Below are 27,942 nucleotides of genomic sequence, written 5' to 3'. Positions count from 1 at the left end.
TCCGAATTATTTCTTTATAGTAAAATAAGTTAACTTATTAATAATTAGTAAATATAGTAGTATAAGATCTGGAATAAAAAGCTCGATAAATAATTATGGTCGGATTAAATTCGGATCGAGTAAAAATCAAATCGAGTTAAAAAATCGGATCGGGTTGATATCAGTTCGGGTCAAAACAGATCAGATTAGATCGGTTATTTTTCGGGTCAATTTCGAATTTCAGCCCGGGTCGGTTCAAATCGGTTCGATTTGAGTTCAGGTCGAGTCAAATCGGATTCGATTTGTGTTCAGTTCGTATCAAATCGGTATGGGGTTAAGTTCAAATCGGGTCAAGTTCGGATTCGGGTCGAGTTCAGTTCGGTTACTGACCGGGTTTGGGTTTTGATTTTCTCGAATCAAATCGGATCGGTTACAGTTTGAAACGAAATTTTTTTCAGGTGGGTTCAGTTTAATAGGTTGTGTATTGTTATAAGGTAATGTACTAATGTTGCATGCAAATTCAACATGGTGGCATACAATTACTGAGAGAAGTATTTTACTTTGTCATCTTAAGTTTTTATTTAGGTATGTTTCTCTTTCTCAAAAAAAAAAAAAAAAAAAAAAGGTTAAATTCGTCTCACATTGACTTATTATATATTTAAAGATATGGAAGAAATCACATAGTTCAGGTTGGCTATGGGTATAATCAAAATATTTTGAATTGGGTTATTTATTTTTGGTCTAGTAGTAGACAATTAGGTTGTTTTAAAGTTGAGTTAGATCATTTAGGGTTTCGAATATGTTCGAGTTTTAATAACATGTGAAAGGGTCGTGCCAAGTATTGGGTTAAGACTTCGATCGGGTTAATATGGGTTGGATGATTTCAAGTTAAGAGCTCTAGACAAGTTCAAATCAGGTCGATAATTCAAGTCACGCTCGAATCAATACACTTACACATTACAAAATAACAAATATAAAAATAATTCATGTCGACGATCAAGCTGTTTGGATCAAGGTAAGAATCGATTCAAGTCAATTTAGGTATTAGGTAACTTTATATAAATCAATTCAGATCACTTTGAGTATCAAATCAAAATTAGGTCATTTTGGGTCCAATAGGAATTTGGATTGTTGTTCTAGGTAGGGTCGGGCATTTTGAGTCATATAAATAGTATGGATTAGTTTTCTCGAATCTGTAAGAAATAATCATATACATTCATAGAAGAGTTGATAAAGATTAAATGGGATTAGAGTAAGGCTTAATAAATTTTGGTAAGGCTATCTATTAAGATATTAAGATAAGAAGAAATAAGTTGAACGTTGAAATGAACAAACTAAAATACTCCACCTTATCTTATACAACCTTTGTTTTATGCAAACAAAAATGTATTAGGAAAATTGTTACTCTCTAATAGGTGTTTGATTTGAATTAAAACATCCCTTACTTCAAATTAGGGTTTCAAATAACTACTCAAAAAAGTACAAAAATAAAGTATAATACTTTATTATATATTTATTCTAATAATAATAAATTAAAAGAAGCAACTTTGTATATGGGCCAATTAAGGAAAGATATGCAAGGCAAAATCTCTTGGTAGGTAAACATAGATGTGGTCCTAATGCTTAGAGATTAAATTAGCGTCCATAAGACGTAATCTTAAGATTTTAATATACATAAGAAGACTATAATATACACTGTCAAATAATAATAATAATAATAATATTTAAAAAAATAATAAAAAAAAAAGACTATAATATAAGATTATATAATAAGCTCCATGAAAATCATTTCATATGACCGATAATGTTAAGTTGAACATAGTGGCATACCCATGTGCTTTTATCTCTATCCATTTGCTTCCTTTTTCTAGTTCAATAAATGTATGGCTTCAATTGTGTCTACTGTTTCATTACTTCCTAACAACCACAACTTTGTCTGCGCTAAGAGATCCACCAATTTGGGAATCTTCGAATAATCGGTGCTACTCCCACCGTGGTGTTTTAAGTGTTACAGTTTGATCGGTATATAGTTTTAGGCAATTTAATTGACTTAAATAAAATAAGAGGTACTCCGTAAGTGAGGTAGTTGGAGTATTAAAAAATTGTAAAAAAAGATAGTAAGGTTAATAGTTTATTAAAAAGTAATGAATGTGAGAAAATATATAATAATAAAAAAAATAGTGGCCAGTGGGTTTGGGTGGGGACCATGAGAGGAGATAGATATAATATTTTAACGTAGCTTTTTGCCAAAAAAGGAAATGTAACACTTAAAAAAACACGGCCGAAAATAGGAAGTGTAACACATAAAATAACACGGAGGGAGTACTAGTATTGCCTCTCCCTTGCTTATTTTCATTAGAATATTAGAGATCCTCTCTTACCAAATTGGGAAAAGCTGTCACATTTCATATACTTTCTCTGTTTTAAAATAACCGATATATTTTTTAAAGTTAATTTCATTTGTTTAGTTATAATGACACAATTTTAAAAATTAAAGACATTGTTAGAGATATGAAATATCGGGAAATATATAACCATGATAATACGTGGGTTTTTAATGATATATGTGATCAATGTGAATGATTATATGTGATTTGGTTAGGTTGGAGTGTTTGAGTGTGCTTAAATATTGCATCTTTTATGGAGATGAAGATATGGCGTTATGCTTGACGCAATATATATATATATATATATATATATATATATATATATATATATATATATATATATATATATATATATATAAGGTTTTCGGCCTCTTGTGTCGTGAAAGATATATTGGTTCTTCTTATGCCGTTAGACAAGGTTCATATGGTTGTTCTCCTTGTGCCGTGAGACTAGGGTTTTAAATGTTTTGAGTGTGGTTTATTCCAAAAAAAAACCAATATTTGTTTGGAGCTCGGTTTTGCTCAGGAAAAACCAAATGAAATATGACGAGTTCGAAAAGAAGAGACGTTCTCGTTGTAATTTTATTTTTGCAGGTTTGAAAAGAACGACGTTTCTGCTTGGTTGATGATTGATGGGTTCGAAAAGTTGAACGTTCTCATCATTCAAGATAAAAAAGTTGAAGGCGACATCAACAAAGTAGTGCAACTAGATGGACTTAAACAAAGTGAAAAATTTCCAATCGCAACGTTCTTGTTACTGCCGTTACGATTACGGGAGGGTTTTATAAATATGAGACATCTATATTTTCCGTAGATATTATTAAGAAAATAATATAATTAGGATTATTTATGTTAAAGATATTAGTTAGAGAATATATGTTTAGTTCTATGGTTGTGTTAGTATATCTTTTAAAATTGTTTCCTATCTTATAAGTGTAAGTTTTGTATATAAATACTCTACCTATCGATAAATAATACTCCCTCCGTCCTTAAATTACATTCCTCTTTGGAAATTTACACGGGAATTAAAGAGGAAAGAATAAGACAAATAACAATAATTAGATAATGCAATGGGAAGTACAAAGATAGATTAGTTATTACTCCTGACATGTCATCAATCCTTTGCAAAAAAAAAAGGACCAATCACGTGCTCCTAATTGAAAATTTTTAACCAATCATATTCATTGTAATTTGGCACAAGGATTATGAGTGAGATTAGGTAAGGATGAGTGAGAAAGCATTAAATATAAAACAGAAAAAGAGAATTGATTTACTAAAAAAAACTTATCAAAAATAGAAAGGAAGAATGTAATTTTGAAATACCAAAAATAGAAAGGATGAATGTAATTTAGGGACGGAGGGAGTAGTAAATAATCCATTATATTCTCTTCATCTTGATGTATGTGAACATAAAAGTGGGGAGAAGATACATGGACCACTTTCAAGAAATATCAATTACGAAGTAAGATGCTATATCAAGGGAGGCTATATACTTATACACTACAATCAAGAAAGATCGCATTAATTCTCCAATCAATACATACATCCTAATGATCCTATAGTATCACTATCACCTAATCATCTATGAGCTACATGGTTCCTAATGTTTTTCTTTTTTCTTACCCTTAAAATAAATAAATAAATATATGAACTACATGCCTATTAGCCTATATCTACCATTCTTCTTCTTTAAGCAATCATCTTCTCCTCATAGCCCCTTTGTTCGCCAAGCAATGCTTAGCCTGATGCTAAAAGTTTTGGCCTGGTGACTTAAATATGCTTTTTGTGGTGAGATTTCTCTTTTTTAACCCCTCACTTTCAATAAGTTTGACCAACAAAGTTGAGTTGGCTTGACATGTAAGAGATATCGGTACAATAGGATCCTATAAAATAAAAAAAAAACTCATAGCGGGCCATAGCCTTCATTCATTTATTACTCTCTAACAAAAAAAAAAAAAAATGATTTATAGTTACTTTTAAATCTATTGTACTAATTTATTATTTTCCAAAATCTCGTCACAAAATAAAAGTTTCATTTTACCCAAAAAAATCTTACTACTTGAAATTATCTAGTCTTTTACTTGACTTAAAACTTGTTTACATTTACTAAGCTGAACTGAACTGATTGGAGCTAAATTGAACTGAACTGAATAGAATTTTATGAGAGAAAAATTAAGAGCTGAACTGAAATTAAGTTACAGTGAACAGACCCTTAATCAACAAAAACTCCATTAAATTTTCATTTCATTTACTCAGCTTAAGTTTTCATTTCATTTACAACAAAAAACTTACTACTTTTTTGTAAACTCCATTAATCAACTAAACACTAACTATATTATTTTTTGTAATACCTTTGAATTGGTCAGATCCAACAAATTTGTTCATTAAAAAAAAAAAAATAAAAAAAATAAAAAAAAAACCCTTTTTACAGTATTTGAGATGTAGCATTACAAGTTTACATCTCCGCCCACATCATCCTCCTCTAGATGCAACTCCGCCTAAATTATCTACCAACTCCAATATAACATCCGCAATTCAACAGAGCATCACAGACTCACTCATAATTCATAAAGTAGAGCAAATCACAGATAATACACCAAAATCCATCCTCCATTCCATTAATACCTAGAGCCACATATTGCATAGCCAAAACGTTGAGAGCCTTTACATAATGCACTTTAAAGATTGTTATGATACCCTATCGCTTAGAGCTCAAGCACCCGAGATTGATATTTTCAAAGAAAACAGGATTGAAGGTCTTAATGTTCAGCTAAAAACTTACTAAAGAAATACTTGGCCATAACGGATTAATGGTACAGGTTATATGATCAGTTTAGTTGCAAAACAAAAAGCCTACAGTGTTGATGAAATATTATTGTTGTTCTTCAATCACAAAATTGAAGTTTAGAGAAATATGACTTTCTTGTTGATCGAATATCTCACTAATTTGTGAGCGCCAAGCACAAGGAATTTGGCTACACTGCTTGATGTTACCACGAGATCAGAAAAGCATAAAATCCTTGCCAAATATAACTGGAGTGATTCTATGTTTATCCATACAAGAGTCAAAGTTTACCGATGACAAGACCCTTGGTCATCACAAAGTGAAGTACTACGGAGTAATTTTTACCAAGACCCTTTGTACCAAACATATGATACTAAAATTTAAAAACAACAGTCAGCTAAGTACATAATCATACTTGAAAAAAGCCAGCCTTCCAATATCTCTATCCGCAGTTAATCTCCCACAACTTAGACCAATTGAGTACTTGCAACCAATATGGAGATTTGCAACGGCTAAGGCAATTGAACCAACACAGCTTTACCTGTAATCAAAATTTTCAAAATGAGATCTTGCAATAAAATAATACGATGTTCTACAAAAGCAAGAATATAGCCATTGTTTAGTAGATAGACTTGTACCTGGATGGACTCTTGCTCTTACTCTTGCTCCTGCTCCTACTCCTGCTAGGGCTCTTGCTCAAACTCTTGCTCCGTTCCCGACGGGGGCTGGGGCTACCCTTCTTGGGGCTTTTGCTCAAATTTTTCTTTTGCTGCACATGGACAGAATAACATAAAACAAGCCTAGCTAACTAATTATCCTACCCAAACGATAAAAAAGGGTCCTAGAGCCCATTCAAAGTAATGATAAATAGGAGGTTATATAGTTCAACGATTTATAACCTATAACAAAAATTAACTCTTTAATAAAAGCAATAGATGTGTACTTACAGTTGGCACTGGGGACCTGGACCTTGATCGTGATCTGCAAAAGTTCCAGAAACAACGCAATTTATTATCCACATGTCCTCAACAATCTTTCAGACCTTGACCCAAAAGCCTTGATTCCTCTCGCATGACAGTGTAACCATATTCATACTCAGGCAGGAACAAAAAGAAAAGTATCTTTAGCAAGGGATTAAAATATTAAAGCTTTTAACATCTATAAAACCAGTCAAACAAGCCCTCTACATGAAACGTAAACCTTTTGGAACAGCACCACACTACAAGTCAATGCATCAATAGATATGAAGCAGAGCATCCCTTCCAGATTGTACGAACAAATCCAAAGAATCCAGATTGCTCCAATATCCAATAAGCAATTAGTCCAGTATTCCAGCTTTAATAAGGCAGTCCATGATCTTCTGTGTCCCAAATCTAGCACCCATGGACATGTGATGCTAAATGTATTAGAACAAACAGACCACGAAGGTATCCAAAGCTGCCACTCAAAAAAAACAGCCGCATACCTCACAACCAAAAGATTTGAGGCATTTGAAAAATAACCCATCCTGATCCTAATTTGCAATCCCCATAAAGCCGCAAATATCCAGATCCTAATTTGCAATCCCAACATTGCTGCACATATCCAAATCTAAACAAACAAACATGCAATCTTCATACATATATATTTTAAGGGGGAAAGAAAGCAGTCTAACCGAGTGCCTATTCATCCCACCAGAATTCATATGGATGTGCTAGCATCAGAGCAAAAAGAAAATGTACACGAGAAGAGTTTACGAAAACCATCTTCCCAATCCTCCCTCCTCTCAGGCCAAAACAACCACCACCCACTGTAACAATTGACAGGGTTTGAAAAGGTCCGACCCATATCATTATTCTGCTTACACATACTATATTAGCAGATACATTTATTTTGCATTATTTTTTAGCTGTCCTCATCCTCCCTCACCACAAGGTAGGGCTCAGTGTTATATTTTTCTTTCTATTTTTGTTAGAGAGGGAGAAGGGTGGACTCCCTCTTCCCACTCCTCTCACCCCAAAAGAAAAGGGGTTGATAGAGAAGAAAAATCAAACATTGATGACACTTTAGAACAGATAAGAAAACAATAAAACATACTTCTAAGCTAGAAATGGTCTTGCAGCTATAGTGACGTCCCATCAATATCTAAGACCATTCATCTTTATCATCTAAGATATTATAGCCTGAAATACTAGTGAAAATAGATATTTGACAATTATTAGAGCAATTTTCTGGAATAACATGCAGGTAGGAGAACACAACATACCTAGACAAAGAGCGAGACCTTGATCTAGACTTAGATGATACCGATCGAGAACGAGATCTAGCAGGTGACCGGCGTGAGGCCTTCTTGGGGGATTTGCTGCATAATATGAAGAGTAAGCATAAATAATCCACTCATTTGTAACCAGATATATTACTGAAGCTTATTCAGCTAGATGAAAATAATTAAACCTTGGACTTCTGCTCCTACTATAACTACGACCACGGCTTCGGCTTCTGCTTCGACTGTGGCTTTTGCTCCTACCCCTTGGACTACGACTGCCTTTATATTCCTTCACCTGAAAATATTTAATAAAAGGGGGGTTTATACATATTTTACAGATACTACACTTCAACTGCTGATTTAGTGTCGCAGATGTAAAAGTTACTGTGATGAATAAATGTCAAGTGAGAGAATGATGGCCCATACACGAACATATGACCGGGAAAATGCATTGCGAAATTCTGAGTCATCAAGCTTCCTGATCTGTAGTAACAAAGTAACAAATTTTAGTAATTCATGGCTACAAAACCGAAGGAGACAAGGAATGAAAAGAAATAACATACAGCATTCTTCATGTCTTCATAATTGGTGTAATCTACAATCCCAGTAGTACCTGCACAGAAAATATCAATCGATTTGGTCAACAATATACAACGCTAACTTTTATCATTCTAAAACATCAGGCTATTAAACGCAATAGGTATCGCAGCTATGTGCAGGACCAAACAAACAGAGCAAAAATACAATTTTGAAAAATACCCTTGCAAAAATTACATGAATATTAACTTAACAATTTGGAAAACAATCCTTCCAGCCTAGCTAAAAGAGTGATCTTAGTCGGGACACCTCTAACTTTAAGAATATCAAACTTCAACCAATGAACTTCCAAGATGCTTAAACTTGAATACAACTGTCAGACTTATATATGGATCCAAGGGTCAGCTACAGAAAAATTCAAATTCAAAGACTCAGGGACACGTTTGTTAAATGTCCAGATATTAAATATGGGCTCGGGGACCGGCAAATTATTTTATAATTTTGTATTCAAATTTTTTTCCAAAACATAAAGAGAAAAAGTAAATATGCATTACAATTTTGAAACTAGCAGACTGCATGAGAATAAAACATAGAGGAAAGGAGGTTTATTTGATAAAGAAAAATAAAGGAGTGCTGCCAGCTGTATAGTATAAAGTATTTAAGTTGTCAAGTTAAAAACTTAATTGTTGACCAATTTACCCCCTCGTACTTCCAACACTGCTTTATTAAATGCACACTCCTCTCCCTCCTCTCTTTGCAGCAAACAAATACAATGACAGCCTGTAAATGTGATGGTGGCTCAAATCACTCAGGCAACCAAAACACCCAGGTTCTCATTCTCTTTATCCCTGATTCGGTGCCCCGATGTTCCTATTTTGTTTTTAAAACCCTAACTAAGATTATCTGACCTACCTCTTGATTCAGTGATGGGTTAGGTTCCCCCCTCCCCCCCCCCACCCCTCGTATCCCGTTTCTCCACCCAGGTTGGGTCGAATGGGTTTAAATGAGGTAAATGCTGCCGAGTCTGAACATCAAAAGCTCATAGGAAATCCCTCTCCACTCTTCTCAACAAGAGGTAATTGACTTATACTATAGACAAGCTCTATACTTACCATATAACATTTCTTCTTTAAAGGCTGCAATATCCAGGCAGAAGTAGTCATAGAATAAAGGGTCATACAACTGATACAAGTATCAATTTATTAGTAGAAATAGTACAATATCATGCACCCAAAGCTCCTTTTCAAGCCTAGAAATCTAAACAGACTCTATAAAATATAGCTGAGGTAATTTCTCACAAACTACTATAAGTTAGACCACCACCTGTCCACCCTTTGTCTTTATCAGTTGTCATTCACACTACCTGTCGATTGTCATGCACCTAGCTAGTTCAAAGGTTAACCTCCTACCAAAAAAGGGGGGAAATGTATCTATCCCATTGTGAAGAATTAATCCTAAGAGCAGCATTCACATATTGCAATTATTCTTTGCGAAATATAGAGTTGAACCTTCACTCTGCCCCTCAAATGGGCAATTGGCTTCCAATCTTTTATTCAAAGACATATTATTATCCATCAAATACAAACCTAGCAACTGTATTAGATGACCAACACATTTTTTTCCAAACTCCCTCTGTAGTACCTCTTGAAGAAATACACTACACTCACATCAAATACAAACCTAGTATTTGTATCAAATGACCAACACAAGCTTTTCCAAACTCCCTCTGTAGTACCACCATTTTCCAAACAATCAAAAATACACTGAAGGAAAACCACACGCCAAATTCAGATGCACAACTTTAGATCTAAAAATATACAAAGAAATTTTCTATAGGAAAATTGTCAAAAATAATACAAACTTTCACCCGTTTGCTAAAAACAAGTTGAACTTTCGATTTTTTTAAAATAATACAAACTTTAGGGGGTAATCTCTTTAAACGAGACAATTTACCTACAACCTAAATGACCGGTAATTTTTTATTTATTTTTATTTTAATATATTCATTTAACAACTTTTTTTTACAAAAAAATTCATTTCACAACTTAGTTAACTCATAATCAACACTTAAACCATGCTTAATTAATAATTTTTAGAAAAAACCACTTCTCCTCCCCCTTCTACCGGCCACTCCTCCCAACCACCTACCATCCCTGCCTCCCCCCATCAGCAGCGCTAGACGGCCGCCCCACCCAATCGTCGCTCGCAAACCCTCTCCCCGTCGTCACTCGGCCACCCCCTCCCCAAACCATCACCACCGAAGCCCCCTCCCCTAAAATTCCTCTCCCTTTACACGAAAACCCATAAAATCCCCCCCTACCTACGAAAACCCCCAATTGCACCTTTGTCCAGCCTCGAAAACCCTATCCGGAAGGGTTTTGGCTGTGGGCGAAGGGGCAATTCGGGGTTTCGTGGGTTTTGTGGTGGGTGGGAATCGGGGAAGGCAGCGGGAGGGGTGGGATACCGCAAATGGGTCGCCCACACGGGGGAGGGGGTTGAAACGCCAGCAGGGGATTGCCGGCGACCGGGGCGCCCCCAGGGGAGGGGGATGGGCAATGGGCAGGGAAGGGTGGTAGAAGGGGTTTTTTAAGAAAAAAACAAACAGGGAGGTTTTTTTTAATTTTTAATAATAATAAAAAATATCTTTTAAATAAAACAAAACAAAAAAAAAAATAATTTTTTTTATTAAATTATCAAACCAGTAAAACAATGACACGTGTCTTATTTACCTATTCATCAAGTCAATAACCAGTCATAACTTGTTTAAAGCGATTACCTCCTAAAGTTTGTATTATTTAGAAAAAATCGAAAGTTCGACTTGTTTTTAGCGGACGGGTGAAAGTTTGTATTATTTTTGACAATTTTTCCTTTTCTATAAATAGCCCAATGTATAAAAAATAAGCTTAAGGCGCGCTGAAGCAGTGAAGCGATAAGGGTTATGCAGCGCCTAGGTGCGCGCTACAGTACGCCTCTTTGAAGTGAGGCGCACTATATGAACAGTTGAAAAAAAAATTGGCAGAAATTTGCTTCATGTGCGCCTCAGGTGTGCCTAATTAAAAAAGCCTCATCCAGGCCAAAAAAAGCGGTTACCCCCTATCGCCTAGCGCCTAGGCGCGCTTTTTCAAACACTGAAATAGCCCGTCTCTGTAACCAAGACTGAACTAAATATCGCTAAAAATTCCCAGCAATATCAGCCACCGGATTTTTTGGCCCTTGATCACTAGGCACTAGCAAGAGTTCTGATTGGAATTTATATTGATGGGGACTACAAAATAGGGGAAAGCATAAAAGGGTGTGCATGGTGTGGTGGTGGTCTGGTGGATATGACAAGTGCAAATGTACTGAAAGGAGACATTATTTCAGCAAATGATTTGGCATCAAAATAACAAAGTCAATGTAATAGACAAAGGATCCCCCCCCCCATTACATTCTTCTATAAATTCTCAAAACAAGACCCAAGAAATTCCCAAGCCCAGCGACCAATGGCTGAACAAAAAATTATTACCTACAACAAATTTGCAAGCTTAGTCCCAAATGTCACACTGTATTGAACTTTCATTTCACAAATCTTCGCCATTATACCAAATAATTCACTGTATAGTGACTATAGTCCATTGCTGCATTCTGTTAAAAAAAAAAAAAAAAAAAAAAAAAAAAACCTATTTGCAGCCAAAAAAACTTTAAATTAACAAAGTAAATGGCTACTTTCCAACAAGAATTAACAAGCCACCACTCATACCTGAGTGCCTCACGCTGTCACAACAGGTACCCACCAAAGGCGAGGATAGATTTTACATACATTTGGTATTAAAAAAAAAAACAGTGTAATAACATTCAACAAGGGTATAGCACTACTATTAAAAAAATCAGTTTAGTATTGCCTCTGCATTAAATGATTAAAATATCATACTTAAGAGTCAAAAAACTTACCACCACCATCACGAAAAACTTGGGAAAAACAAACATCTCCTGCCTTCCGCATGTGATCCTAGAAAAGTTGGCAAATCAGAATCACATTCGGATTTAGAGGAGAGACGATAATATTTGGAGATGTTGAGATTGACATGTGACCAAAAATATCAACTGAAATACGTATATACCTTTAAATCTTGCCAGGAAGCAGAAGAAGGTAATCCACTTATCACCACTGCATTTAAGGCAATAGTAAGAAATAAAAATTAGAATCCAATAGCTAGCCAACTAATATTAAATCCAGGGAAACAATCAAATCCAGCACTTACCACGATACTCAGTATGTTTAGAAACGCCACGGCGTCCTCCACCACTGTGACTACTATAGCGGTCAGTTGACGATGAGTTCCCACGCCCACCATGAGCAAGTTCAACCTTGAAACCGTCAAAGTAAATTTGCCATGTCAACTCTATGCTCTATAGAAGAATATAGCAAATAGTTATATCTAATATGTCGAGCAGTAAAAATATCACAAACTAACCCGCAGACGATGTCCATCAAAGTCATAACCATCACGGCCATCTATAGCATCTTGAGCATGGCGAGCCTCCTCAAACTGTTACAGAACGCAATAATTACAGCCATATAACCAGCACAAGATGAATTTTTGAAAACAAAAGGTGCAATGGTGTCGCACAAACATTTGCTAATATTATTCCTCTCATCATTCCTGTTGCCATTTCTCACAAATCAAAAGAAAAGCTCACCTCAACAAATGCATAACCTGGAGGTCTTGGTGGAATCTTCAAGTCAATATGAGCAATGGGTCCATACTACAACAAGAAATCAGCAACATCATAAGCACGCGTTTTAGACTTTTAGTCTTTTAAAGCATTAAATTACTTGTGGTTAGCTAACAAATTGCTAACTTCAAGTAGCCTAATCATACTTGAAAACTAGAACAACATCACAAAACTGATAAAAAGCCTCAATCCCAAAACGATAGGGTTACCTACACAGACCAGCATGTCATCCCAAAAAAAAAAATGCTCCTTGACTATACCCTAAAACATTCAACCTAAAAAAAAATTGGCCAGCAATACAGAATCCCCCCCTCCTCAAAAGGTTCTAAAAAACTTACCCTGCATAAGAGATTTAAATAGTAAGCAAGCATATAAATCACCGAGTCTCAAAGACAAGACTTCACAATACCAAAACACCAAGAGCTCTCATTGAAACACTTAACATAGTTATACTCTTCATTAACTGTAATTTTGATCCACATAATGCTTAAAAAACACATTCCCCACAAACAAAACATCAATAATGCATTCAGAAACAGCCGCGACGAGTGAAATCCGAGTTCTTCTACTTCGAAAAGCTTTCAGTAATTAAAAGGGAAATGAAATTAAACACCCTCCCTCCATTATCTTTCCCCAATCAGTATCCAAATAAGGGAAAATGAATTAAACCAATTTCCTTTCACTTCGAATAATCTCATCCAAACACATTGTAAATGTAACAAATAAAATTAATCAATCATACAAAACACAATTAAACAAAAACACCTAAAAATTATTATACCTTATAAAACAAATCTTCAACTTCCCTCTCTCTGATATCCCCAGGAAGGTTACCCACATAAAGAGTTCTCCTTGAACGGCTGCTCATTGTTCCTGAAACAATTAAAGTATCAGTATAATCAAATTCAACAAACAAAACCATGTTAATTATGCATAAATTCAAATCGAATTCGAAAAAATCATGAAAAGATCTGAAACAAAAATAAATTCGCATAAAAGACTTAACTATTTACCAAATCCTAATTCTAGGGTTTTGTGAAGGGAGCTAGAATTCGATAATTGAGTGGAAAAATGATGATTTGTTCGAAAGAATAGAAACCCTAGGAAAGAGTAATAGCAGAATTAAGAGAGAGAAAGAGATTTACCAGTAGCAGATTAACGCGCACGGTAGGAAATGAGAGAAGGACGCTTACGGCGGAACAATGAATGAAATGAAAGATATGAAAAACGAGTTTGTTGAGTCAAGTATTACAATTAGTCCCAAACTATCTTCATACACTCATATTACGTCACCTTTATTTTTATTTTTTTTATTTGATAAAAAAATAATTATAGGCCATGCTTGGGGAAAATGTTCGGTAAAAATCAGTACCTTAAAAGAAGAAAATATAACAGAGAATCAATAAAAATAATTTCAATTTCAGCAAAATTAATTTCAGTTTAATAGTAGATTTTGACTACCTGATTTTATTAACTAATTTGACTAACTTATTATACTAGCTGATTATATAAAAGTGTTTGGTAAATAGCTTATTACTTAAAACTGTTTGAGTATGCAAATTGACCAATAAAGACATTAGCATATATAACTTTGAAGGATTAGTTATTTCATAAATGAAATACTTCTTATGTATTTAGTGTTAAAAAAAATGAAATATGTATTTATTGTTAAACAAATTTACATGGTAGGTATAATTGGGCATATACTTTTATTAATGATATTGTGAGATAATTTTTTGGGAGGAGATAAGGATTGCTTAAAATTGGATTAAAATAGCTAAGCAGTCATTTTTTTAACAAAAATTAACGCATGACCAATACAATAAAATAAAAAACAATAATCAAAACAAAGAAATTAAGGAAAAAAATGTTTTAGAAAAAAATAAAAGTTAAGGAAAAGAAATTGATAAAACTAACCTTGAGAAGTTGACAACCATATCTACTATGGAGCATGTGAACGGCTTAGCGAAGAAGTGAGAGTATTAATTTTGCTTTGCTTGATTGTATGTCATAGGGTTTACAAGAGGGCAAAATTGTAATTTAAATTCATCAAAACAAATCAGATCTTTGAATACCCTGCTTTACCCAATGTTTTGGAAAAAAGCTTATTGAGGCAAATTAGCTTTTTCAATAAGCTTACTACCAAACACTTGTACTTCCTCCGTTTTCTTTTACTTGCAACACACCTTTTAGGCACGCAATTTTAGGAGATGATTAGTGAGGGTAAACGAGCTATTTTATCAATATAATTTTTACACGAAGATTAGAATAGGGTTAAGTATCATTTGTAAAAATTATAATGAATAATTTATCCGTTTACATTACATAAACCCGACCTCAAAACACGTGCCACAAGGCTGTGTTGCAAGTAAAAAGAAACGGAGGAAGTATTAGTTTATTTGACTAGTGAGTCAGCTACAGTTAATCAAATAAGCTAATTACACCCAATAAATTGTTTACCATCTAATTTGACCAATATTAGCTTATTGGCTATTAAATAAGCTAACATAAAGTGTTTGGTGGAATGTTTATCTAAAGAGCTTATTCCACTAAATAAGATCTTTTACAAAAAAAAAAAAAAAAATTCTAAAAGGAGCTTTTTCAAATAGGTTATTCAATTATTATGATGGAATGACATTTATACCTTCATTTACTTTAAAATCCTTTATAACTAATGTAAACACCTAATTGTGTCTCCCCAAAAACCAAACCCAGTGGTGAATACCTTTCACGTCATTGATTATTGAATGAAGTGAAAGTGTGAAAAGTCTTGTGATGCAGTTGTTCTAATAAAAATAACTTTTTTCTATTTTCGTAAATGAACTCTATTTATGGAAATGTCCAGTCCAATTTAGTTTGGTCCATGATAAGGGTCCAATAATTGGGCTCGAAAAGAGTTTCTAACGATATATTATAAGCCCAATTCTGATGAATAATGAGGAAGTTATGGCCAAAATACTAAATTTGGGTCTTAAATGGTTTTAAATGGCCCAATGATCTAGTGGAGGGTCTATTAATTAATATTCCTAAAGTTATTATGATTGATTTTAATCTTCTAGAATAAGAAGGTAATTTTGAATTCTAATGGGATTAGGATAAATAATTATATCTTTCATGAAAAATAAAGAATTCTATTTGGATTAAAACAAGTGTTTCAATGAGATTAAATCTGATTTTCAAAGATAAGTACGGACGTTAATTAATCTAATTTAATTAGATTAAGGATTCCGTACAGATTTTAGAAAACACGTGACCCATCGTGAAACGACAGAACTAGCGCGCCACGACAAGGCTGTAGCGCCGCACTGGACCCTTTCGCGCCGCGACATAGGTAGTTTTATTCTAGATAGGATTCGGTCTTTTTCTGATCGTTTCCGTGGCTATTTTTCTTAAAAATAGGATCGTACTTATCCGTTTTTATTCATTCACAATCATCAACAATTTTCTATTCTTTTTCTCTCTCAAGCTAATAGCTTTTCTTTCTCCCTCTTTCTAAGCCTTCCCTTTTCAAATAAAATAACGCGTTCATGAGTTCTAGACACACCTAGTCAAGCTCAAAGTTGCCTTCGCCTAAGACGTGAAAGAAAGATATACGAGGCAACAAAGTAAGTAGTTTTATTGCTCTATTTCTTTAGAAAGCATGCTTAGGTTTTATTAATTCCTAATATCATGTTAGGATGCTTTTAATTATTGATTTCTAGTATCTGTGGTACCTGGTTTTTAGTGGACAAAGATTAGTCTATAAAAGGTTCCACTTAAGTGTCTAATAAGACTTATAATTAAAGACTTAGAGTCGCCGCCTTATTTTTAACCGAATAAGGACGGATTTTAAAACAGTAAAAAAAAATTCAATTGTTAAGAATCAAGTTTTAAGACATGTAAACCACATTAAAAAATAATATAAGGTAGGTTTGAGCACTAAAGTTGCACTACGTACCGATCATAGTAAAATTTTGAATTCACTCACAGATCAAAACCTTCGTAGTTCGGACAGATGCCATGTTTTGAATAACCAATTCCATTGGGTTTTTAATTTGGGTTATTGACATAAATGTCATTTTTGTAAGTGGGATTTTAGTGATCTTTGACGGATTCACTCATAAAAGTAAAATGAACCACCTTGGTTGAGGAAAATCACCCCGATTAGTGATCACCAAAAATGTCTTTTGAATAAGACAATTCAACAAATGCGACCCGATTGACGACTTTTAAGTGGATCACGGTATTTTTTTGGAGTGAAAATGTAAGGATTCACTATATAATCTCACTTTGGGTTTAAAATCTTTCAAGGGTAATTTTGTAAGGTTTTAAGGGTTATGTGTTTAGGCTTAATGGAATCGACCAAGTAAAACACGACACCTGTCAAGGCCTTACTTCCAAATAAAAGGGAGCAATAAACAACTTAATCATATCCGATTGTCAATTAATCCATCGGGTAATTATGACGGTATATAAGCTTATTTTTATGGAGATGGACCATTGTTACAACCTTATACAACTAAATATTTAATCTTAACCTCATGTTTGGAAATAAGGCCATAACCTTATATTAACTATCATTAATTGTTAGAAATAAACAAGCAAAGTTATGATTCATTCTTGTGTCACAAAAGGGTTTGAAATAAAAAGGTTCACGAAATTATAAAAGAAAATAATGTTTGTTAAAACTTTATTTCTGAAGTCATCTTAAAATAAAATAAAAGATTCTTAAAATAACACTTAGAATTAAGGTTGGTTAAAACTCTTATTCCTAAAGTCATTTTTAAAATAAGATTAAAGACATTATAATTAAAACTCCATAAGTTAAAAAGTATATATATAATATATATATAATATAGTGTAATATAGGTTTCATACCACCATTAGTTCTTTAAAAATAAATTAATACAATTTTTAAAAATCAATTAGGAGAAAAACGTGCATATTTCATCTCTTTGATAGCTTGAACTAAAAAAATCATTAAAAATCATAGAAAATCGAAAAAATTATTGTGAGATATGGTTGGAAAGCTCTTGAAAATTTCTAGCACTTGAGCTAAAGAAATGGAACTGCAACTGGATGTAAGGGTTGTTTCACAGGCCCTCTTTGGGTCGTGGTAAGTAATTCTTTACTCTTGAACAACCTTTGCTTAAACTCTTAATTCCTTAGGTCTTTAAGCTCACTTTAAGAAATAAATCATTCTTTAAAATATATATTAGGCAGTCACATGAATGTATTAACCTTTCATATTTAAAATGCATTATAAAGAGATGCAATGCAAAATGCAATTAACCCCCCTCTTTGTAACCTATCACCTCACCAATAGGCTTGGCTTTCTAATGTGGAGTAATGAAAGATTTAGGGATAATTTAGCACCTAATATCGTCATTACCCCTATTGGTAACATCACATGAAAAACACATTAGTTAGCAATCTTAGCATAATAATAATAATTAAGGAAATTAAGAAAGGAATAAAGATAATACCTCGAACTAGATGTAGCAATTTTTTGGATAACCTTTCTTACTTATCAAGGATGAAAAGATTATCACTCCTAAATTAATGCAAAAATAAAGCTAAAAAACTTTTTTTTTTATTAGAGAAAATAAACTTGAAAAATAAAGCTAAATCTTGAGAAACAAACCCCCCCCCTTTTTTAAATATAGACTTACTAATATTTTTTTAACAAGGATAATAAAGAAAAATAATGCTTGAACTTGAAATATTTTTGTGTTTTTTTATAGGAATTAAAGATGATAACAACTCTTAAATAAAAATAACAATATCAACTTAATTATAAGATGCTTTTAATTTGATCTACTTTAATGAAATTCTCGCAGCTTGTTTTCAAAAAGAAATAAGATGCTTTTAATAAGCTAATAATTTAAGAATAGAGCTAAATTAGAGAGATTTTAACTAAAGCAAAGATTAGAGGAGAAAATTTTTTAGAGAGAATTTTTAGGAATTTTTTGGTGTCCCCTAAACTTGAAAATTAGGGGGGGAATTTATGGGAAAATAAAGGGATTAATTTATAAATATAAAAAAAGTAAATAAATTAAAATTCAAGGATTATTTTGGTAAATATCAAGATTTTGGTAATAGTGAGAATCTTGATATTAAATTCTTTCGTTTTATATGTAACAAACTTACTTAATCTGTTTTGCAACGCTTAAACTGATAAAAATAAAGAAAACTGTAATAAAATAAACTCTAATATTCATATAATAAAAAGGTTCTAAAATGCCATGGTTTTTTCCCGAGTTTTTAGAGAGCCACGTAGGATTTAATTTTCTTAGCGCGCCACGTAGGATTATAAATTTTTGTTGTAGCCAATAAAATAAGAGATTATTAATTTGTTTTAGAATTAAATAATTAAAATGCCACGTACACAAAATTGGCGAATGAAATTTTTAAGTTTTAATTAATTAAATATTATATATTATCTTTTAATATTAGAAATTTTATCTAAATATATATTATCTTTTAATATTAATACAAAAAAAATTATTTTAAAAAAATCAAACAAACCGTGCATTTCACGGGCTTCATCTAGTAGGATACAATAACAGAGTGCCTAAATTTATTTAATGACTATAATACTCACCAAGGTACTAAAACAACACTCATAAAATAACTATCAGCTCTGAAAGTTACATAAAGACATTAGATTACAATACTTGTAGGGTTGGACAAAATATTTTAGAGCTTATATAAAAAAAAAAAAAAAAAAAAAAAAAAAAAAAAAAAAAAAAAAAAAAAAAACTCTGCTCTTATTAGACAGTACATATAAATTTACCCAAGAACATCTAAACATACGACAAAACCTTATAAATACGAGCATTTCAAATAATAACCCTTACTAAAAGTATAAAGTAAAGTAAATCATAAGATTGACATGGTCAACGTGAAAATACATCATACAATATTAAGTCATACGACATAAATTTAAGGTAGTCATGAGAAAAATAAATTCCCTTGACCGAATGACCTTTAAAAAAAGGTGAACTCTTATCTTGCTTTACTCTACTAAAACACAAATTTATACTTATCATAGTCGTAAAAAAAAAGATAAAAGATACAAAACTAGATCAAAACAACAGGAAAACAAATAAAACAGAAGACCAAATTCACGTTGGCAAAGCAAATTAACGTAATGGAAATTACTATTTGGAACAGTGTCAAATAGTGTTTGCATAGTGAAATGCAATATATGACGCGTATGAAATCCAGCTGTCCCAATTAGCATCAGATAAATATTGATAAAATTGATCCAAATTGAAATTTGTTGGATACAATATTAACCGCGGGGGATAAAAAAAGGTAACGTTAATTCACTATTGACGATTGTACATCAAAAATTGACAAAAGAATACACTAACTAGACTTAATAAGCAAAACAGAATGATTGGAAAAAAAAAGGGGAATGTCAGAGCCATTAAGTATGTGGAGAATGAACAGAGGGAAGCTACCAAAAGTGAAGATAACATGCAACATCATTAACAGAAACTCAATACACGATCCGAATTTTCAGTTGACTTTACTATTCATACATACTTTATTACTACACGTTGTATTCACAAGTATTTCCCGTTTACTCTCGTCCATACAATACTCAATTATCCTTATATAAATATCGATGGGTTTGGTCTGAACTTATATTTATCGGATCAAGTATTAATTGCGGGACAAAAAGACAAAGATATTACAACAAGCGTACATAAAAGGAGGTCCCTTTAGCACTACAACATATAGTACCCATTTAGGTGTGGGGATGTTTGTCATTTTTCTATATTAGTTGGGCATGAGTCTTTAGAATAGTGGATTTTATAGCTTAGGTAAACTGGTCATATAATATATTAGTGCACAAATCGCAAAAATCACTAGATAAAATAAAAAGAATAAAACTTACTCTAGCAGTCTAAGTGAACATACGAATATACTTATTATACTCTAAAGGAGTAAACAACGCTTGTTTATAAAGAAAATGACATATTCCCCTGGCGAGACAAAAAAAATATTGTACTTTATACTATACGATTATTATACATATATGTATAAAAATACGGTCTAAAATACTCACTTTTTACTATAAAAAGAAATTACCCTTATCCAAAATCTCCACTCACCACTTAATTCTTATCTTCTTCCATTTTCCTCCTTACCCGAAAAAACCAAACAAAAAACCACCACTAAACTCGGCCACCATGTTTTAAGAAAACCAGGAAGATCAGTCTGTCTTCACCTTTGAGGAAGACATGAAGATGATAAGGGTGTACTTCATGTACATTGTGGGGCTAGTGGTTCTCCTAATGACTGTATTAATTTACTTGTTATTCCACAAGTAAAGCCCGAAAATTACTTCGGTGGAGCAGGGTAAAAATACATGTAGTATTAGTTGTACTTCAATATTTTGTAATTTAGTAGTTTAACATATATTTTGGAAATTTTAAATAAAAATCATTATTATTACTTGTTTTCTTCGTTTTAAATAATAAAACAAATGTCATTAAGTTTATAAAAATATTTAGCAAAATAATAATAATTATTTGCAAAAAACGATAACTATAATAATAAAAGATAATTAATAGTGATAATTACAAAAGTAGGATCAAAATTTGGTGTCTACAGTATCATGTTAGGATGTTATTTTAATGCATTCTAGTATCATGTTTAGGTTGCTTCCTATTTCTTCTATCATGCTAGTATAGTATCATGTAGGGCTAAAGTTTTGATCTTTATTGCTTAGTGACATGCTAGGATTTGTTATTAATCATGTTAGTATCATGCCTAGGATCTTGCTAATATATTATTATGCTTTGATTGAGAATATTATTATGATGGTGATGATGATGATGATTGTTGTTATTATGTTGCTTGATAATATTGTTATTGCTTGATCACGCCTTCTTTTGCAGGTTTAAAGGAAATTTGTATTTGTAATCACGCTTAATAAGATAATTAATAATCTTCTTTAGGCTAATGTGATTATAATTCAAGTGATCGCCAATAATAGATTTGTTTGTGCATTAATATTCAACCAACATAGATTAAACAGGTTTTGGGTTAATTTATTGATTGTATGTTAGTCAGAAAGCGCACATGAATATGAGAAGAATAAAGTAGATGCCTATTTTTAGGGCAAGTTCAATCTCTTTTAGGTAAGATTTGTACTTTCATCCCCGAATATCTAGTCATGGTTCCACACCACTATGGAGTTAGCGATCTCATGGATCGTGACTGTGAACGATTTACAAGTTCCTAAAACTTATTGGCGACTCTTTTACTCTAGCTTCCTTCCCTTTGGACGCCACCATACTTAAGTGTATGATCACACTGGGGCTCAAGCGTGGAATGCTTGAAATATTCCCTACAACTACCTACCCCACAATTAGTTTATTGGTCATTTCACATACTCAATCAGCTTTAAACAACCAACTATTTACCAAACAATTTTATACAATAAGCTAATAAAATAAGTTAGTCAAATTAGTTAATACGCTAGTCAAAATTAACTAACACAATCAGCTCCAGCTTTAAGCTTTAATTTTCACCAAACAGGGCCTATGAGTAGAATTTGAGGAATTCTATAATTCTAGCAATAAGGGCATAACAGTCCTTTTACTATGTAAGGCTGGAAAGGAAAAAAGACAGTAAAGTAAAATAACAGTCCTTTCCCACTTGCACGCGCGCACACACACATACACCAAAAAAAATTGGAAAGGAAAAAAGACAGTAAAGTAAGGCTGGGGAAATGGGTTGAAAAGGACAAGTGTTTCTTCTCCATGCAAGTGTCGGAATTTTGGCATTCAAGTGTCAAAATTTTGTGGATAATTGAAGAACACAACAAATTACCACATTAATTACAACATTGCTATTGAGTATTGACGGATGAACAGAGGTCCCCTAATTTATATTATCCAACAAATCAAAATCAAAGTTTATTATACTTTATATCTAAGAGAATATCAACGGCAAATACCATCAAGGATTGTTAGAAAATACCATAAGGGTTGTTGGTATCTTAAAGAATACTATCAAGGACTATTGGTATCTAAAAGAATACCATCAAGAAGCTGTTGGTATCATAAAAAGTACCATCAACAGCAAAAGATAGAACAAGAAAAACACCAAATACCATCAAAGACTGTTGGTATCTAAAAGCATACCATAAAGTATCGTTGGTATCTAAAAGAATACCATCAAAAATTGTTGGATAATACCATCAATTCCGGAATTGGGATTTCACCATCATCGCAGTTCAAAATCGGGATGTTCAAATCCAACAATGCCGCCATTAGCAATTAAATTCGATAGTATTTCCTGAAATGATGAAGTTGGTATTTTGTTGTACTTTTGAATTATTGAGTCCATTTCGCAATTTCCTTCTATGGTCGTTCAAAATTTAAACCAAATTTACAAAGATATGAAATGATAGGTTCCGATGAGAAAACGTTGGAGAGAAAAGAAGGCAAAACAGTAAACAAGCATAACAAATCTGTTGTTTTATCGTCAATTTTTGGTGCCAGTTACCCATACATGTTTTCGACTCCATTTGAGGAAATGGAGAAGAAATACTTAGTGTTGCAGATTAGCTAATTTCGGTTTTTTTTTTAAATTTCCAAAAGGGTTAAGAAAGAAAACATACATGTCCCTTTCAACCCGTTTCCCAACCTACTTTTACCTCGACTTTTACTGTCCTTTTCCTTTTCAATTTGCTTTTTTTTTCGGCAAATGGGTAAACAGTAAAAGGTCGATTGTGCCCTTATTAGAGTCATGTTCTTTTAGAATTTAATGAGTGGAGGATGAAATGGGGATGTGAAGTGAAGATGATATGAGATAAAGTTTGGTGAAATTTTCATATTCAATCTGTTTCTTGAAGTAGATTGTGCACCCATTGTTCATTAGCTTTTATTCTTGGATTTTGAATTGGTTATTATATTGTTAACATTTATCAATTCAGTTTCTTTTTTATTATAATATTTTGAATAAGACCGGGTACTCGGTTTTGGAACTGGTTCCTACCAGTTTCGGGACCAGTTCCAAGAAACTTGGATCCTATATTAACCGGATCCAAAATCAGATCTAATTCGTTGAACTTGGTCATAAATGGTTTCGGATCCGGGTCTTGAGAATATGTCGGGTACCCGGTTTTGCTCACCCTTAGTCAGTACAATGAATTCAAAAACAAAATAACTAAATTATAGTTGAAATAAAATGAAGTTCATACAAGTACTAGGTTAGAACTAGATGGCTGATAATGACTTGGGGGGTGTGGCTGCAAAGGTAAAGTAATGATCACCCTCGTGATACGACGGTACCAAGTCAGGTTTTTTGTCATGACTAATGAAGAAGTCCCAGTGAACGGGTTACCTGTACTACCAATGCCTCTAGTCGACTCCACTCATGCACAAGCGTCGAATGTTGAGCCTCTTAGTTATGTTGTCCTTTTCGATCCTTCTTGTATAGAGCAATGTTTGTGTCAACTTCCTGAGGGATCGACTGCTTTAACCCGGATAACTCGATCTGGGAGGTGGAACTCAACGACGTTAAAGCAAATCAGAGGGGCTCGCGTACACCAAATGTGAATGTCAAAGCGACAAATTTCTAGAAATCGCTCCATTACCGCCTTGCTATATGGCTGTTGTAGGGAATAATTTCAAGCCTTTAAAATCCCACTAGCTTGAACCCCACTGTGATCATACACTAAAGTACGGTGGCGTCCAAAAGGGAAGAAGATAGAGCAAAAGAGTCGCCAACAAGTTTTTAAGGAACTTGTAAACCGTTCACGAGGTGAAGGTTACACCCCTTAACGATCCAAGAGATCGTCAACTCCATAAGGTCATGAACCAAATAAGGGTTCGGGGATGATGGTACAAATCCAACCTAAAAGAGATTGAATCTGCCCTAATAATAGGCCTCTACTTTATTCTGATCGTATTCATGTGCGCTTTCTGATTAACATGCAATCAATAGGATTACCCTAAACCTGTTTAATCTATGTTGGTTGAACATTAATGCACAAATAAACTATTATTGGCGATCACTTGAATTATAATCATATTAACCCTAACAAGATTATTAATTATCTTATTAAGCGTGATTACAAGTACAAATTCCCTTTAAACATGCATAAAGGTGTGATCAAGCAATAACAATAAAATATCAAGCAACATATAATAATCATCATGAATAATAATTATAATCATAATAATAATCATAACAATAATAATCATCATCATTATAAATTATAGTCATAATCAAAACAATAATATCATAAATAAAATAATCATCATCAAAATAACAATAATAATATTCATAATCATCATAAATTATAACAATTATAATCATAATCATGTTCATGTTAATATTAAAGCATAATAATAGCAAGATCCTAGGCATGATACTAACAAGATTAATAACAAACCCTAGCATGTCACTAAGCATTAAAAATCAAATCTTTAACCCTAACATGATACTAACACGAGTAAATATTAGGAAGAACATAAGAAGCATCATAACAATCATATTTAATATTAAAAATACCTTAGACATGATACTAGGAATATAATAATAACAATATAAACATGATTTCTACATCATAATATCAATTAAATCAATTAAAGTACTTACTTTGATGCCTCGTACCTCTTTCTAATAACAAAATACACACGTTAGTAACTTCAAGGAAAATAATAAACTAAACAATTAAATTAAATAATTGAAATAGAGATTTGGGACCAAACCCTCAGAAATTAAACCTTTCACGTCTAGGGCGAAGACAACTTCAAATATGGCTAGGTGTTTCTTAATCTTGTGAATGCGGAATTTTGTATGAAAACAAAGTAAGAAAGAAAGATGAATGTTTTAAAGAATGCTAATTAAAGCTTGTGAATGAGGAGAATTGGTGAATGATAGATGTAGATGATGAATGATTGTGATTGATGTGTGAAAACGGAGTTTTTAATACGATATTTATAGAGAAAATCAGCCAAAAAAGATAATTTAACAAAACAGAGTCTGACGCACGCAAACCAAGGTTGGCGCCAACCCTGGCTAGCTGGCGCCAGGCACCAATGGCTAGCGCCAGGCGCCAATGGCTAGCGTCTGGCGCCAAGGCCTGGGGTTGGACGCCAAGCTTGATTTCAACGCGTTTTCGAAAATCTGATAAATTTCCCGTACTGGAGGATAAAATAATATAATTTCTTCGAAAATGCTATTTGATCTTGATTAAAACTCTGAAAAGTCAACAAAGTCAACTTATCAATGCTAATCGAATTAGGAATGAAAAGAACCTTCTAGAAGATTCTAGAAGACTAAAACCATTCCTAATTGCATTAGGAATGATAAATCATATTAGGCCCTCCCCTAGATCATTGGGCCGCACATAAAGCTCAAACCGGGCCCAGTTTGGTAAATTGGCCATAACTTCCTCAATATTCATCGGAATTGGGCTTATAATATATCATTGGAAAGGCCTTTGCAAGCCCCATCCAACTACACTACTATTGGACCCATATCATGGACCAACCAAAATGGATTGACTGTTTTCTTTAAAATAAAGTTTTCAAAAACAGATAGAAGAGAAAAGAAATAAAAACTTTCCGCAATACTAGACCTTTCCACACTTTCATTTCATTCGACTATGATTCAATGTGAAAGGTACTCATCACTGGGTTTGGTTTTGGGGAGACACAAATGGGTGTCTACAACTGCCAAATCATCTAATTCCCAAAATAAGATTGTTATTTGTATAAGTTAATGATCACTTAATAATAACTATATAATGAACGTATACCGTACCATTGCATGAAGAAAAAGTAATCCACCGATTATACCTAGTCCTCATGCTGATGGTCAAACATATACATCTGGATAATATGAGAGTCCAGAAGCAGTATGCGCACACGAAAGATGTACACAAAGCCAACTGTAAATATTATTAAATAAAAATTCTAAGTTCTTAATGAAAGAATATTTATGAACCAACACTTTTAAGTAATACACTACTTGCACGCCAAGGAGTCAACCTTTCGCTCATGCTGAGTCCCTAAAATGTCCTCCTCCTCCTCTTGAGGCAAATCTCTAGGCCTCCTTACGTAGGATTGACCAATAATGCAAATGTGCTTCCACGACCACAACTGCACTAAGATGAGTGGACCTCCAATCTGACATGCTCGACAAAACTATTGGTACAAAACCAAGAGTCGCACTCCCCCAATTGTAAATCAAAGTTATATCTCAATATTAGCAAATAGTAGAGTGACATAGCATCACCACTCTTGTCATCGAAGAGAATGGGATCCCATGAGAGTAAGAATGTAAGCGCGACTATGTCGCTGAATAGTAACGTCATTAGCCCCCTCTAGAACTTGTGAGAAGTGTTGTCTAAGCCACATCAACTTTAAAAAAGAACTCTCTAAAAAAAGCTTTTTCTTCTCATCAACGCTAGGTCGAACTCCAAGCAATTCCTCAACAAGGTCATGTCACCCCTCACATAGAGGACCAATAAAAGGTGGCTCGTGAACTCTCAAGCCTAAGAGAACGACGACGTCTTGCAAAGTAATGGTGGCATGTCTCACCGCAAAATAGATTATATGTGTCTCCTTCCTCCATCTTTCAACCAACGCAGTAAGAAGAAAACATTCAAGCAAAAACCCTCAACTCTCTAGTCTATGTACGCACATCATAAAGCTTAACATGATTCACATAGTGTAGTACTCCACCCTCTTCCCTACACAGATCCCAAGCTGATCACATGCTCTCGAATTGACAAAACTCTATCAGCTACGCTACTCCAAACATCATGACTCAATGGGAAGTTTACAACCGTAGAATAGATGAATCAATTGAGCTTGGTCGAATCATCGAATCCATGGGACTTGCATGATAAGAAGAACATTTAATTAATTTTAAGCATGCATAAGATAAAAAATATCATTAAAACATTTTAGTCCTCATTACCCAGATGATCCAACACTACCACTAATAATAGCATATGTCTTCTTGTTATGCCCAGGTCGCCGACAAACACTGCATGCCTTCTTGACATGATAGGGACTATAATCCATTTCATTGTGAATTCTAGTGGAATGTCAAGCTAGGCCTCTTTTCTAATCCGAGTTGGCTACAACATTACGCCCATTGTAAGTGGACCAATGGCAAGGATCAGAAATGGGTGGCAGTCCTAAAAAAAGAATCCACAAAGTCTGAGTGTGATAGGCTTCGATGCCAACAAAATACTAGGACATGAGAGCATGGCAACTTGAATATTTTTAGCTTCTCACAGCTACATGTCTTTCTCATCAAATTTACGG

At 33.4% G+C, this 27,942-nt stretch overlaps 1 protein-coding gene across 5 annotated transcripts; it reads right to left on the bottom strand.

Moving 5' to 3' along the window:
* Nucleotides 1-5,367: 5,367 nt before the first annotated feature.
* Nucleotides 5,368-13,908, bottom strand: LOC145624078 (serine/arginine-rich-splicing factor SR34-like). 5 transcript variants are annotated; one of them, XM_081677022.1, is made up of 14 exons: nt 13,795-13,908; nt 13,431-13,522; nt 12,614-12,679; nt 12,388-12,462; nt 12,175-12,280; nt 12,034-12,080; nt 11,864-11,921; nt 7,960-8,009; nt 7,823-7,879; nt 7,585-7,691; nt 7,397-7,492; nt 6,099-6,132; nt 5,790-5,920; nt 5,368-5,692 (listed from the first exon to the last, which is right to left on the bottom strand). In XM_081677022.1, the coding sequence occupies exons 2-14, from the start codon at nt 13,515-13,517 to the stop codon at nt 5,689-5,691; spliced, it is 918 nt and encodes a 305-aa protein (XP_081533148.1). In that variant the 5' UTR covers nt 13,518-13,522; nt 13,795-13,908; the 3' UTR covers nt 5,368-5,688. The 5 variants fall into 5 exon arrangements, with proteins under 5 accessions (XP_081533148.1, XP_081533149.1, XP_081533151.1 ...); XM_081677023.1 differs by lacking the exon at nt 13,795-13,908 and adding an exon at nt 13,663-13,721; XM_081677025.1 differs by lacking the exons at nt 5,368-5,692; nt 5,790-5,920 and adding an exon at nt 6,617-6,741 and having other exon boundaries at nt 6,099-6,524.
* Nucleotides 13,909-27,942: the final 14,034 nt, after the last annotated feature.

This window comes from Chenopodium album, chromosome 3 (genome assembly GCF_948465745.1).
Source record: "Chenopodium album chromosome 3, dcCheAlbu1.1, whole genome shotgun sequence".
Taxonomy (NCBI): domain Eukaryota; kingdom Viridiplantae; phylum Streptophyta; class Magnoliopsida; order Caryophyllales; family Amaranthaceae; genus Chenopodium; species Chenopodium album.
The sequence above is the reverse complement of the archived record's forward strand: the minus strand, read 5'-3'. Positions and strand labels throughout refer to the sequence as shown.